Source organism: Mus caroli, chromosome X, assembly GCF_900094665.2.
Source record: "Mus caroli chromosome X, CAROLI_EIJ_v1.1, whole genome shotgun sequence".
In the NCBI taxonomy this organism is placed as follows: domain Eukaryota; kingdom Metazoa; phylum Chordata; class Mammalia; order Rodentia; family Muridae; genus Mus; species Mus caroli.
This window is the reverse complement of record NC_034589.1, coordinates 105,486,541-105,502,927: the sequence shown is the minus strand read 5'-3', so window position 1 is coordinate 105,502,927 and position 16,387 is coordinate 105,486,541. Positions and strand designations below refer to the sequence as shown.

Here is a 16,387-nt window from a genome sequence, read left to right as displayed (position 1 = left end):
ACAGAGACAAAGTTTGGAGCTGTGATGAAAGGATGGACCATCTAGAGACTGCCGTATCCAGGGATCCATCCCATAATCAGCTTCCAAACACTGACACTATTGCATACACTAGCAAGATTTTGCTGAAAGGACCCAGATATAGCTCTCTCTTGTGAAACTATGCTGGGGCCAACAAACACAGAAGTAGATGCTCACTGTCAGCTATTGGATGGATCACAGGGCTCCCAATGGAGAAGCTAGAGAAAGTACCCAAAGGAGCTAAAGTGATCTGCCACCCTATAGTTGGAACAACATGATGAACTAACCAGTACCCTGGAGCTCTTGTCTCTAGCTGCATATGTATGGAAAGATTGCCTAGTCAGCCATCACTGGAAAGAGAGGCCCATTGGACNTGCAAACTTTATATGCCCCAATACAGGGTAATGCCAGGGCCAAAAGAATGGGAATGGGTAGGTAGGGAAGTGGGGGTGGGTATGGGGGACTTTGGGTATAGCATTGGAAACGTAATTGAGGAAAATATGTAATAAAAAATAATAAATAAATAAATAAATAAAATACATAAATAAAATTGATGACATAAAAATCTACTTTCTCATTAACTGTTATAATATTTGTTCATGTAGATATATATGTGCATGTTTTTGGGTGTGTGTCACAGGTCATCTTCAAACAAATCTAATTGGAAATTTAAGTAAACAGAAGTGTGCAGAGGTTTACAGATTAAAAAAAAAATGTTTTACTAGGGGTTGGTGAGATGGCTTAGTGGGTAAGAGCACTGGACTGCTCTCCCGAAGGTCCAGAGTTCAAATCCCAGCAACTACATGGTGGCACACAATCATCTGTAATGAGATCTGACTCCCTCTTCTGGTGTGTCTGAAGACAACTACAGTGTACTTACAATATAATAAATGAATAAATCTTAAAAAAATGTTTTACTAGAACTTCAATAAGTTGTAACCTCTGACCATTTGGAGCAGTAAATTCTTCATAAAGAGTGCAAACCTTGCCTATTTGTCTTTTAAAGTATGCAGTGTTTGTTTTATGAAATGGTCCACAATGAATGCAAATAAAGTATTATTTACCTCTGGCAAAATTTTGTATTTAAGAGACCCTGTCTCTAAATTAAGGTGGAGAGTTACTGAAGAAGACACTTGAGTTCATATGCATGTTCACACATTGAAATACATCTGAAAACACATATACCCACATTTGAATGCATAGACATACACACACTCAGAGAAACTGAACAACTCTCTACTCAATGATCTCTGGGTCAGGGAAGATATATAGAAGAAAATCATCCTTTTTGTTTAAATTTTCCAAGCAATCATACAGAAGAGGGGTAGATGGCAGGAAATAATCAAAATCAGGGCTAAAATCAATCAATTAGAACCAAAGTAAACAATACAAAGAACCAATGAAATGTGTCTTGGTGAAAATCCACAAGTATGATAAACCTTTAGCCAAACTAACTAAATTGCAGAGAGATAGTATCCAAATCAACAAAATCAGAAATGAAAACGAAGATATAATACCAGACAACAAGAAATTAAAAGAATCATTGGGTCTTACTTCAAAAGCATGTACTCCACAAAATTGGAAAATATAGATGAAATGGATAATGTTCTAGAAAGATATCTCATCAGACACACAATCAAAGGAAGAACTGCACATTCTTACATCACATGGCATAAACAAAAACAATCATTAAAGGACAAGACAACATTCTCTAATCAAACACACTAGTCCCGTAGAAATGTATTTAACAAGAATTACCTAGGTGAATCACATGATAAAATTTAACAGATCACTCATAAATTTTATTAAAGAATTAATGAAGTTTAATAAAGAGGATAAATAACCTCATTGAATTTCAAGAGGATAGCAATAAGTGTCTGGATGATGTTGATATAGATAACACAAGGCTTAATGAGATGATGAAGACAATACATGATTTGAATTCTGAATTCAGTAAAGAGAATTATTGAAGATAATTTAAACAACGAATCAATGAATTTAAAAAGTGGTTCTTTGAGAAGATAAATAACAAACAGAAACCAAACCAAACCAACAACAACAACAAAATCAAACTGGCAGACCTTTGCCCAACTAACCAAAAGAAAGAAGGGATTCAAATTAATGGAGTACAAAATAAAAGGGGAAATATTACAATACTCTACAAAGAAATTCATAATATTTAAATGGAATACTTTAGAGACCTATAATCCATGAACCTAGAAAATCTTTAAAAAAAAAAAAGATGGATTTCAATATTCATTCAAGTTACCAAAGGTAAATGAAGAAGAGATTGACATCCTAAACTCAGAAAATAATGAACTTGAAGAAATAATAAAATTCCACTTGCCAAACAAAACAAAACAAGCAAACAAATGAACAAACCAAAAACCAGACATGTTGATCAATGGAACTGAATTGAAGATTAAGAAATAGACCCACACACTTATGGACACCTGAGTTTTGACAATGAAGCCAAAGACATACAGTGGAAAAAGAAACCATCTTCAACAAATGGTGCTGGTCGAGCTAGATGGATGCAGGTAGAACGGTGCAAAGAAAAGGCTTTTGACAAAATCCATTATTTCTTTATAACAAATGTCCTAGATATTGTAGGACTAGAGGAAATATATTTTTACATAATAAAGTCTACATACGAGAAAGCCACAGTCATCATCATCCTAAATGGAGAAAAATTATAAGCAATCCCATTGAAACCAGGAAGGAAACAAGGAGGTTCACTATTGCCATTGTTTTTTAATAGAATGGTTAAAGTACTAGCTAGAGCAATTAGGAAAGAAAAGGAAATTAAAGGGTTACAAAGAGGCAAATAAGAGGTATCAAACTATTCATAATTGCAGGTGATAAAATATTATACATTAAGAGATGCCAAAAAGTTTACCAGAAAACATCTAAAAATGATTAACATTTTCAGCAAACTGTCAAGATACAGAGCCAAGTTGAAAACTCAATCTCCATTCCTCTTGTGATACACCAATGAGAATTACACTGAGAAAAGGATCACTGACAAACTCTCACCCACAATATCCTCAAGTAAAGTAAAATATCTAGGAATAAACCTAACAAAGGAAGTAAAAGTCCTCTACAATGAAAACTTTACAACTTTGAAGAAAGACTGAGAAAGATAGTAGGAAATGGAAAGACAGTCATGCTCAAAAATTGATATAATTAACATTATGAAAATGACCATTGTATTTTTAGTACTATTCATAGACTCAGTGAAATCCAATAAAATTATTTCCAACCTAATTATTTACAGAAAAGAAAAACTATTCTAATATTCATTTGGAAACACAAGTCTCCCGGTAGCCAAAACCATCTTGAATAAGACAAACAAAGCTGGAGGGATTACCATTCCAGATTTTAAGATATATTGCAGTGTTACAGTAATAAAAAGTATATGGTACTGGCACAAAAACAGACATGTAGACCAATACACAACTAAATATTCAACAGACATGTAGACCAATATACAACTAAATATCCAAAAGAGAGTAATAATCACTACAGCCATCTAATATTTGACAAAATGCCAAAAAATACACTGGAGAAAAGACATCTTCAACAAATGTTATGAATGTTAGACGTCCATATGTAGAAGAATAAAAATATACATAGGTTATTATACGTAATAATGATTTACTCAAAGACATCAATGTTAAACTGAAACTGCTAGAAGAAAACAGTAAGTAACATACAAGTTACCGGTGAAGAAATAGCTTCCCCAAAGGACTCCATATCCTCAGAAACTGTGACCAAGAACTGACAAGCAGGACCTCATAAAATAAAAGTTTCTAAACAGCTAAGTAAACAATTGAGTGAAGAGGAGGATCTTTTTCAGCTATGCATCTGACAGAAGACAAATATTGAAGATATATAAAGAACTTTTAAAAATACTCCCCAAAACAAAGCAAAACAAAATAAAAACCCTATTCAATAACTGGGCTATGGACACATAGCCCATTTATTTCTCAAAAGAAATAAAACAGCTAAGAAATAGTTCAAACATTTTTATCCTTCTTAGTAATTAGGGAAATACAAATCATAATAGCGTGACTGTATCTTAACTTAGAATGTCCAAGTACAACAACCCAATAACTGCTCTATAGGACATGGGGACAGCCACCATTTACTATTAGTTGTATAAACTGGTACAGCCATTCTGCAAACCAGTGTGGAGAATTCTCAAAAAGCTAAGAATAAGTCTACTACATAATCCAACTATACTGCTTCTTGGAAAGTGCCCAAATGAATCAATATACTACTCCACAGAAAATTATTTAGCAATGTTCATTGCTGCCCTATTCACAATAGCTAGGAAATGAAATCAACGTAAATGTTCTTTATATGGAAAATGGATAAGGAAAATATGTCACATATAAACTATGGAATAGTATTCAGCAGTAAAAGAGTAAAAATGAAATTTGCATAAGATATATCAAATGAGGTAACCCAGATCCAGAAAAAAATACCAAATGTTTTCTCTCATCTGTGGACCTAGCTCCAAATCTTCACATGTGAATATATAGGGGTCAACTTCAGACACCAGGAACCCAAGTTAGAAAGGACCACAAGGGAGCTCTGGAGAATACTTTAGAGCTTTAAGCCATAATTTTCTTATATATTGACAACTTTGTTGGTTTATTTTAGAGAATAAATTGTATCTTCAAGGAGATCAAGTTGAGTAACTCAGAAAAATTTTGTACAACTTACTGAACTTTTATATGCATACACACACGCACACACTTAGGGTGTGGTTTGTTATTAAAAACTAGAGGAAATACACATATTCCTTGTTCTCTATTTTCTGATTAATCATGCAACAATATCATTTATAATAGAAAACTGAGTTTCCTTAAGTAGCCAATTATTCAGCAGTTTTAATTTGTTACTTTTTAGATTTTTTGTGTCAATTAATTTGTTTACTTTACATACCAATCTCAGCTTAGCCTCCAACCTGACTTCTCAGTCCCTCCCTCCCACCTCAAATCCCAATCATCTTCCCATCCTCCCTTTCTCTTCAGAAAAGGCTCAAAAAAGGAAGCTTCCCCCCATGGGTATCAACCTGCCTTGTTTTTTCATGTTGAAGTAATACTAGGAGCATCTCCTTATATTGTGGCTAGGCAAGGCAATCCAGTTAGAGGAAAGGGATCCAAAGTTGGGCAAGAGATTCAGATGCATCCCCTGCTCCTGGTTCTTAGAGTTTAAGTTGTTCTTTTAAAATTAATTTCTAATTAATTAATTAATTTTAAATTATTAATTTGCAATTCATAGTTTATTCCCCCTGCCCCAATTCACCCTCCTACTGTTCCACATCCCACAGCTCCTCCCCACCCCCTTTCTCCACATGGATATCCTCATGCCTTACCCCACCTGACCTCTAAACTCCCTAGGGCCTCCAGTCTCTTGAGGGTTAGGTGCATCATCTCTGATTGAAGCCAGACCAAGCAGTCCTCTACTGTATGTATGTTGGGGGCTTATATCAGCTGGTGTATGCTGTCTGTTTTGTAGTCCAGTGTTTGAGAGATCTCAGGGGTCCAGATTAATTGAGACTGCTGGTCCTCCTACAGGATCGCCATTCTCCTCAGCTTCTGTATCTCCAGCATACTTCTCTTCTCCTTTCTTACTGCTTACTGCCTTATTTCAAGACCATCTGAGTATAGCGTAATGCAGGGGGATATATAATAGATAGCTTTCTAGTACTCTTCACTCTCAGATTCTTCTCAAATCCATCCTCCACACCAATAATCTGATTTATTTGTAGCCCAATCAGAACACATTGTTACCCTGCTTTAAGTTCTTAACAGTTATCTGTTTTCTGAGAGAGGTCTTACTTTTCTATTATGGTAAACAGGGTTCTTAGATCTGTTTTCAATGTGTGTTAGTATCACTTCCTCATCTACACCATGAACTCTATGCATATTCAACTACTGGTGATTCCTCAAAATGTACTAACATCTAAATTCGATGACCTGACTGAATAGAGCCATTTAATATTGTTTATATGAGGCTTATGAAGAACTAAGTTTTATGTTGAAGGAAATTTTATGAAAAAGAACATGGTGTGTATATATACACACAGACACATACTCAGACACACATATACACATATACATACATACAAAGCAAGAAACAGAAAATTTTGGGACACTTAGCTAGCTGGAGAAGACACTTAAGTAAGGAATAGAGCATAAGTTTCTCTCTCTCTCTCTCTCTCTCTCTCTCTCTCTCTCTCTCTCTCTCTCTCTCTCTTTTTAGAGCACAAGTTTCTAACTGGATCTTATATAAAGGCTTGTCAAATTAGCATGGCTCAATTGCCTATGTATGTAGTGAAACTGGAAATCCAATATCAAAATAAAGTGTTTATTAAAGTATGCCTAGAAAACTAGCTCTGCCTTCTAACTGCAAAAGAAATAAAATTTCAACCATTTCAATTGACATTTTTCAGGTCTCTTGTGAAGTTCTACCCAATCTGTTTTTTCTTTCAGCAAGATAGCTCCACTTGAATGAGATAAAGTTAAACAAACACTGCACAATACTGATGAGTCTTAACTATTTTAATTTCGAGCTCCACACTCACAAAACAGTAACAGCAATTAAGATTAACAGTAAATTATAGATTTAGTATGGGTTCTTTTAAATCTAGAATTGTCACCACAATACTAAAAAAAAATTATCTGTCTTAAATTTTTTTAAAAGTTAAAGCCCTCTTCTTCAGAATACAGAGAATAATACAAGGAAGAATTTGCTTGAAAAGCTTGTCTATATTATGAATACATAGTAGTAAAATATATTTTTGGATGCTGTCTAGAAAAGGACTACAGTGTGTCCTTTTCCTAATTCCATACTCTGCCACATGTAAATCATATGGAAGGGGCAATTGTCACATGGTAATTGAAGTATTTGTGGCCACAATAGACAATGAAAACATGGACATATAATGGGGTGAATAAGAATAAACATAAAATAAACATTGTTCAGGGAACATTGTAGTTCTTTTGAAGTTATTTGCTCATCTCCTCAGAACCTTCTTGGTTGTGCTTTTGTCTTTTCCATCCCAAGGTATTCTTTTCATTAATCAAAGGTCAACATTTTGTCTGCTACCTGTTTGGAGTCTGAGCTGCAATAGGATAAAAAGAAACTAGGGAGTTATAAGTGATAATAAAATAAAATATATTTCCTTACAATAATTTATTTTATTTAATAGAAAATTTCAGATAGTACAACCCTTCAAAGGTTCAAATCCTTACCCAAGAAACTGCTATGATTACTTCACAATAGTAGGGATAATACTACTTCTTAAAATACTAAGGTGGACCACAGTGATGTTTACTGCATAACCTATGTATATACTATAGTAGATTAATTTCATGCTTACCACATTTGATTGTTACAATATCATGCTACATCTTATATATAAATTAACTCTATATGCTTAAGGCTCTTTTATTTTATATCTTTTTTCTTTTTTTATTAGATATTTTATTTACATTTCAAATGTTAACCCTTTCCTAGTTTCCCCTCCAAAAATTCCCTATCCCCTCCCCCTGCTCCCCAACACACTCACTCCCATTCCTGGTCCTTACATTCCCCTATACAGGGGCATGGAGCCTTAACAGGGCATGGAAACATTACGTAACTATTCTATGTTTCTAATTAATCCTTTGGGAAATGGGGATAATAGTAATGCAAACATTCACAATTTTAAGTATTTAGAAGTGCTTTAATAATCCCAAATTTTATATATCTTCTATTCCATCATTGATTTCTCAACCTATTTTGTGTCATATACTATTTATAATTTGTACTGGAGAATATTTTGAAGGAGATATAAATTGAAATTTTCTGAAGCTTTGCATAAAACTTTCACAATTAACAATATTAGTCATCTTTTTCGAGTTGAGCACCTTCTATAATTATTTAGAAATTGTCATTTCAGTGACTATAACTCTATTTTTCTTTCTATAGTTTTATATTTTATTTAGCTTTTATGTATCTAATGGTAGTATACAATTTACTAGATGAAAAATGCAGTTCTGGTCCTATAATAAAGATAGAGGTAGATGAGAAACCCTGAATAATCTGGGAAACTATGATTCTGAATGTCCTACAGGAAGCTCATGGGCATTGATTTGTCTATACACCGGAACAGTAACAAAGGTATTCCTTACTTGGAACTTGAAACATCTGGTTCACTTTGGATTCCTCACCTGTGTCTGTGTAGGTTTGTATTTCACTAAGAAACTACACATCATGAAAATATAGAGTGAAGTTTAAAACAATATTTAACTATTTCTCTTTGCTGAGACAGTTTTGTTCTGTAACTTTAGCTAGACTATCTGAAATTTGCTATACAGACAAGGCTATGCTGAACTTACAGAGTTCTGCTTTCCTCTGTCTCTAGAATACTAAAATTAAAGGGAACATCTTTATCTTTTATAAGATTAATAATGATTTTTCTCCCAAATTATCCAGAGAACAATTAAAAGATTTATATTTTTGAAGGGGCTCTTTTTAATCATATTTTCTCTCAGAATTTTTGTATACATCTTATACGTATATATGCACACAAAAATATATATACACACACAAGTATATAAAATAGTTATATATACATATGTATACATATATAAGACATATATACAGGACATATAGCATATATATTATATGCATTATATAAATATCTTGGAAATATCATATTATGTGTTGTATATTACAAATATTTTAGTTACATTCAATTAAGACCTGTAATTATCTCAAAATGAAAATCCAATTCAGTTTACTCCATCTCAACTGAATACTTTCAAGTCTCCATCTTAGTTATAGGAGTAGTTAAATGGTAGATCACTTGCTAATACAACAGTGCCCCTGGTTCGATAAGAGCACTATAAAAATTATGGAATATTAAAATCCTTATCTGACAAGTAATACAACATTAAGACATCATCAAAGCACTTTAGTAGTAGGAAAATATATTAAATTAATATATAAAATAGCTATTTTATAGGAGGTCTGCTACATGGATGATGTTGTTAGTAAAGAAGTTGAAGAATTAACAGACCTTGAGCAAGTTGCCTTTATCTTTGAACAGAATATCTGTTCTGGTATCTCAGACTGAAAATCTCTAAGAAATATATCTTCCATTGTAAGAAAATAAAGCATACTTATAAAAGGCCAGGATTGGACAAACTGATCATTTCTACATAAATAAAATAAGGAGTCTTTTAATTTTAAAAAATATACCGCATTCTCTGGACTATGTATAAATTTAACATTCATTTTAAAGTCTATTAATAACATTAATTAAGCCTATAAATATCCCTTCATGGTTTTAAGATTAGGAAGGACTTGTTATATTAGGAATAGCACTTAAAGTACAAGTCTTGCAACTTTTGTCCACTTTGGACTATCTTCCTTCATATATATATTCCTTCATATATATATTCCTCTCTCTCTCTCTCTCTCTCTCTCTCTCTCTCTCTCTTTGTGTCTTTCCAAAACAAAGGCTTATCTGTTGCATCTCTCAATTAATCAAAAAACTTATGATTAAGAATATACATACTGATTAATTTTGAAGCATCTTTTAAAAGTATTAAGTGAACTTCAGTACAAAAAGAACACATTTGTTATGTGAAGACATTTATTAATTGAAATGCCTACTATGTATTTATGTTTCTCATTATAATTGACTATATGAGAGTATTGAATTGTTCCATGTTATCATTTTGTACTTCACACATTTTGGTATGAATACAAAATGGCTTGCTCTGAATGGTTCTAATAAGTTCTTGCAAGTCATTCAAATCTCATCAGATATAGAATTATATTATTTCTGTTTTTATAATCTAACTTCTAGATAACTCATTAAGTGACATTAGTCATTTAGTAATGTAGCTATAGTTCTACTTCAGACAAAATTAACCATTGTCATAAAAGAGATGACTCTGGGTACTGAGATCTCATTAATTACTTTTAAAACCTGTAACACAAAATGATAACCTACACATATAGTTCAAACTAACTTAAATACATTGGCAGTATTTCCAGCCACTCTGGAAACTCAGATGCTGTTAAATTTGTTTTTATTCATCTGCTATTTCAAATGTGTACTTGTTTTTTTATGAAGATTAGTTAGTATACTATGAGTACTTCAGGGACCAGCAGCTATGTTTTTAACTTAGTCTCCATTTTTAAGTTTACAGCATTGTTCAAATATTCAATGTCCATTAAATAATTGAATAAAATGATGCAAGTGGCTTAACTATGTATGCTGGAGCTGGGTTGGTTGTTTTGATTAACTTCTGATTGGTAGAAAAATGTGAGTTCTTTAAAGTGAAATTCTGTCGTTGTGTCAATTGTATGAATAAGAAAAACACCCATGTTCTCTAAATAATTATTTTCAATGGGAAAATATGAATGTATAAATCAGGTAAATATGAGATATCAAATTTCTAAAAGAATGCAATCACTCTTACAGAAAATATTTTGTTTTGGAAGGCACATAAAATGCATTGTTTTCTAAAGCTATTCAAAATTAACTGTGAAATCTGTTCATCTCCAACGAAACTACTATAATTGGTTATATTTCAACTGTTTAGTCCTGGTATAAATATTAGAAAAATATTACCAGATATAGTATTTATTTGGATATATAGTTCATTAAAATGTCATCTTAAACTTAATTTTATTTTATTTGAGAAAAAAATGAAGGCCTTGCACTTGAAATATTTCTTTTCTATGTTAATGAAGCCTATTTTGTAGGCATATTTGGTCTTGTCTCCCTTGGGAAACAGTTCTTAAATGCCATGATTTTAACCATAAAACACAATATGATAACTGCATTCCTCAAACCTTGTAAACTTTAATAAAAACATGTTCTCATTTGGCCATAAATAGCAAAAGAATAAAACATTTAATTCTCTTCGTTCTAATGAAAACAAAGATTCAGTTGAGAGAATAACTGAAAAAAAACAAAGAATTCTCTTAATTTTAAAGATTTTTATCTCACAAATATTTTTTATTATTCATACTAGCCGACATTCCCTTTAATTTTATATAGAAAAACCTAGAGATCATTCTTGCTGTTTCTAGGAAGATGGTGTCTCTTGGAAGAAAAAACATAAAACTGTTCTCTATTATAGTAAAAACACGAAGGAGATAAGTTTGGACTTCTATTTTGCCTATTTGAATCTGTGCTATTCTAAATATTTACTTATTTTATGGAAAACAAATTAGAGGAAGTTAAACATTTATCCCGATACTAAAATAAAATTTAAGTATATTTATTTACCTTGTCTAATATATAAAAGGGCTAAAATTAAATGTATATAAATTTAATTATGCCCACTGAGAACATTTTGGTAGTTTTGTAAAAAAAAAAAAAAAAAAAAAAAAACAAAAATCCCAGTGCTTTACAGTTGTCAAATATAGGTTTCCAAATGTCACAGCAACCTTAATTTGTGTATGTAATTCAGACTACTAGAGGAAATGTTTGACAAAAATATAGGTTTACTTATTATAAAGAAAAATAAGTCAGACAGGTTTTAAATTAAAGGTTGAAAAGCTACTGGTAGGGAACTATGCTTTCTGATATGTCATCAAAATAACTCAAGTGCTATTTATTTCAAAATAATTCAGAGTTTAGAATGCCATAGCTACTTCAGATACCCATTTTTAAAACACAAGTGTTTTCAAAGTTGATTTTGGTTAAAGGGTTTCATTCACAATACTTATGATGAATTTATATCATTCTTCTCTTTTGTCCTTCTTCCTTCTGTCCCTTTCCCCTTCCTTCATATTTCCTCTTTCACTAAAGAGGAATGTAACAAAAAGGAGGGTACATGTGTAAAAATTTTACTAGCTTTCCTGTGACTAGGTTTATATTTATGGACTATTTAAACACTGTTAAGAAAATCGAGAAGTAGAAACATCTATTACAGCCTAGTCAATGCTATTTTTTCTATTCACCAAATGTATAGATATTTCCTATTGAAACTTATACTCCTGACACTCAGGTGTCAAATAAGTAATACTGGATAACTTATTCCACAGTTTATGTATCCAACTAAATAAAATAATTTTAAACCTATGTTCAATACACTAGTAGTAAAATTACAAGAAATGGAGAATGAATTTGAAATGTATATTTAAGTAAACTTACCTGAAATAATTGATTCACAGCACCTGATGATATAGTAAACTTCACAATATCTGGCAGTTCAGCTTCCACTATAACATCGAAACTAGGGAGTGGAATATTTTGATTTGAAAACACCTTAAAAGGGGAAGAAGGATCCTTGATGCCAATTGTATTCTGGATCCTAGAAAAATATTTTAAAAAGCCAGATTCTTTGGCATCAAGGGCAACCATGGACCCAGTGGCATATGTAGAATTATCAGAGTCCATGTATCCAGCAGAGTCTTGGAATGGAGCATCAATATTTTGGTTATCAAAAATTTTATAAGCTCTACAAAGCTCAAGGGGTTCATAAAATTCTGAGGTTATCAAAAAATCAGGATAGTTTGTTCCAGCAATAAAATTTGGGGCATTTCCATAAATGATTTTAAGAACAGATAATATATTTATTTCTAATTCAGTGGCAGGTGGGTTGTTAATATTGCTGATACTAGTGGAATTATTAGCATTCTGACTATTTTTAGTATTGTAATTTGGGCTGATGATAACATTGAAACTCCTGAAACGACTAAATCTAGGGAAATGTTTAGTGTCTAGGGCAGAGGTTTTTTCAGAAGCAAACTGAGAACTAATAGCACTAGTACAGGTGCTAACATTATTTGTATCAATGGCATTGATAGTGTGAAGTGCAAAGCTGAGTCTAGCAGTATATTTCTTTCTGTCAAAATAGTTTGAGTTGACTACAAAACTTGACCTTACTTCATATGCAAACCCTGTGACATCATTAATATCTGAATAATAGTTTAGGGCAGCTGTCTGTTTGTAAATAGCAGTGCTCATGGATTTTGCACCATAGTTAGGGTTAACAGTATTGTTAGTAGCATTACTGGGATTGATATTAGAGTTAGAGTCAAGGTCTTCTGGAAGCCCATAGCTGTTTTGGGGGCTTGGGTTGCTGCTTGGTTCACTCTCATTTTTAATGATGTTATTTTGATAACTGTTGGAAAGCAATCTAATATTCTCAGAATAAGCAATATTTCCTTTTATGATCATATTTCTAGGGCCAGTGTCCTCATTGTTGGAACCAGAAATATAGTCCAGTACAGTTCTAGTTTTGTTTCCAGAGGCTGGGTTTGTGCTACCCTTGAAGTCAGCATTATTGTGATGATTGAAATATTCTTCCAGATCTGAAGCATTGTCTAAATTGTTGGTACATGTCTCATCAGTGCTATATTTCAAGTTAACATCACTGTTGGTAGCGTTATCAATGGTAGGGTCAGATTCACTCTTGTGATCATTTACATTTTTAGAGTCACCATCATTGCTGGTATTAGGTCCACCTGTAGGTCCAGAAGAACCACTATGTTGAGACCCATTGTTGCTATCAGTATTATTCTCAGAGTTGCCATCTTTGGGATCACTGCCATCAGGGTCAGATTTGTCTTTAGGATCTTTTTTATCTTTGGTATCATCTTCATCTTCAGTGTCTGTTTCATCTTCACCATCTGTTTCATCTTCAGTATTCGTCTCATCTTCATGGTCTGTATCATCTTTGCAAAGAAGTTTATCTTCAACATTAGCCTCAGCTTTGATATTTCTTTCACTGACATCAGGAGTATCCTTATTTTGAGGTTGAGCAGTAAGGTTGAACTTGCTTTCACTTTGAGACAATCTTACAGGTGCTGCTGTGTGGCCTTGGGTACTATGTTGGCCCATGATTTTCTTAGTGTTCTTAGAAACGGTGTGTGTAACAGAAGAGCCCTTACGGTTTTGGAGAGATGCACAACTTTCACAATGTAAATAAGAGGTGGAATCTATAGAATGTTTAGAATCTTCCCTGTGCAGAGAACAGCGGCTGACTACAGAATGCTGAGGATCCAGGGATGGAGATAAAGGGCGATTTCGAGAAGTCTTGAAGTGTCTGATAGTTTTAGACTGCAGAGAATATTTAGAATGTGAGGAAATCTGGCCATGTAATGGAGAGTCTGAGTCAGAATCATCAGAATTTATGAAGCATTTATGATAAGATGAGTTACTGATTTCCATAAAACATCTAGTACATTTTTGCTTTCCCAGTTCTGGAGAATATGTAATACTTCTTCGAGACTTCTTTCTTGTGACAGACTTAGGACTTTTAGAAGTTGGGCTGTCAACAAATGATGATACATTAGAGGTGCAAGCCTCAGAACTTAGGGGAATGGGACTGATTTGATACTTCAAACTTTCACAACTATGGGAATATCTATAGTCCTTGCACTGGCGCTTATAGCCAGATATTTTCAGGCTAGCTTTTCTGTGATGCTTTTCATCTGTGACTGTGTGAGAGTCTGGAGAAAAGCTATAGCTGTGCTTTTTCTTTAACTTTTCTTGTGAGAGTGGCTTGTCACTGAGACTTGAAGATGCCTCTTTGAATCTCACATTTTTGTCTTCACTCTTGTATCTTGTTAGCTGAATTCTAGAAACTAAGAGAGAAGAATATAGTATGAGCAAAAGTAGCAAAGTATGAGCCTTACATTAATGTTCACATTACAATAGAAACATGTGCAAACAAAATATAACTTTCTTCAAAATATTATGGTGGCTTTTATTTGATTTTTCAAAGAGAAACAATGACCCTAAATTTTCTGCTTAATTAAATGTCATTTCCACTTTTCAAGATATAAATGAAATACGGTCATTTACTTCAGATAGTCATTCTTTTAGGTTGATAGAGCTTACTCTCTACAAAAGAAAACATTATGTAAAAATTCCCATATACAACCACCAAACCCAGACACTATTGCATATGCCAAAAAGACTTTGCTGACAGGACCCTGATATAGCTCTCTCTTGTGAGGCTATGCCAGTGCCTGGCAAATACAGAAGTGGATGTTCACAGTCACCTATTGGATGGAACACAGGGCCTCCAATGGAGAAGCTAGAGAAGCTTTTCTGTGATGCTTTTCATCTGTGACTGTGTGAGAGTCTGGAGAAAAGCTTCCAGGGACTAAACCACTAATCAAAGAGTATACATGGGCTGGTCCATGGCTCCTGCTACTTGTGTAGCAGAGGACTCTCTTATCTGGCATCAATGGGAGGGGAGACACTTGATTCTGTGGATGCTTGTTGCCCCAGAGAAAGGGAATTCTATGGGGGTAGGGTAGAAGTGGGTAGGTGGGTAGGGGAGCACCCTCTTAGAGGCAAAGGGGAAGGGGATGGCATGGGGATTTGTGAAGGGGAGACCTGGCAGGGGGACATTTGAAATGGAAACAAATACAGTAATTAATAAAAAATAATCTTATTTTGTATGTAAATGAAGCATACATGTGTACCCACATCCATGCATTTATTTATTTGTATGAGTGAGGGCACATGTTACATCTTGTCTGAAACAGTGTTTCTCTCTATTCACTACTGGATATGCCAGCCAAACTTGCCTTCCAGTCTCTGGTGACTTTACTCTTTCTGCCTGCCTTCTTTTGAGGGTAGTTGGATTAGAAATAAGTATTCCCATCTGTGGCTTTTACTGGGCTCTCAGGATAGAAACTTATGTTTGTTAGGCTTTTATGGCAAATGATTTCATTTTACCCCAGGAAATGAATCTTAATGTATGAGAAGTTAATCTCTTAGTGAGAACAAATATATTATAGGTGTCTGTGGGTTAATGAGAGTTAAAACAGGTTACTTGGTGTGGATACTCTCTTGAATATTGTCATTTGTATGAAGTTTTGGAAAAGTGACTATTTTTTAATGTGCTGGTGATAGTATGAAAAGTCAAAGAAAATATCCAATAAAAGAAAAAAGTCAAAGTTAAAGAGAACACTGAAATAGGGAAATGTGTTCATAATAAATAAAAGAACTATATACATATCCAGAAAGTAATTCTAGTGAAATTGAGATACATGATTTACTTAAAACATAAATCAAAATAATAGTTGCAAGTATGATCAGCAGTATGAGAAAAAAAATCAACAAAGTGAGTTTCAAAGATAACATGTTAAAATGTTTCAAGTAGAAAACAAAGAGCTAAATAATACAAAAATTAAATGAAAAACTTCACTAAAGTAGATCAGTAGCAAACAAATCATGAAGAAGAAAAATCAAATAATTTGAAGACAGTTAATTGGAAATTATCTACTTAGGGGCAAAAAAAGAAAAAAAGGTGTGATGAAATTATAAGGCCTGACACTCTTACTGAGGCTATGGAGCGCTCACAAAAAGGGACCTAGCATGATT

The 16,387-nt window shown here is 33.3% G+C and overlaps 1 protein-coding gene across 1 annotated transcript in view; it reads right to left on the bottom strand.

Moving 5' to 3' along the window:
- Positions 1 to 6,577: 6,577 nt before the first annotated feature.
- Positions 6,578 to 16,387, bottom strand: part of LOC110286939 (dentin sialophosphoprotein-like) — a 33,595-nt gene continuing 23,785 nt past the window's right edge. The window contains exons 3-4 of the mRNA XM_021153617.1: positions 12,197 to 14,634; positions 6,578 to 7,156 (exon numbers count right to left, since the gene is read on the bottom strand). Of these exons, the coding sequence (XP_021009276.1) occupies positions 7,115 to 7,156; positions 12,197 to 14,634 (2,480 nt within the window). The 3' untranslated portion in view covers positions 6,578 to 7,114. The remainder of the gene's footprint in view (positions 7,157 to 12,196; positions 14,635 to 16,387) is intronic.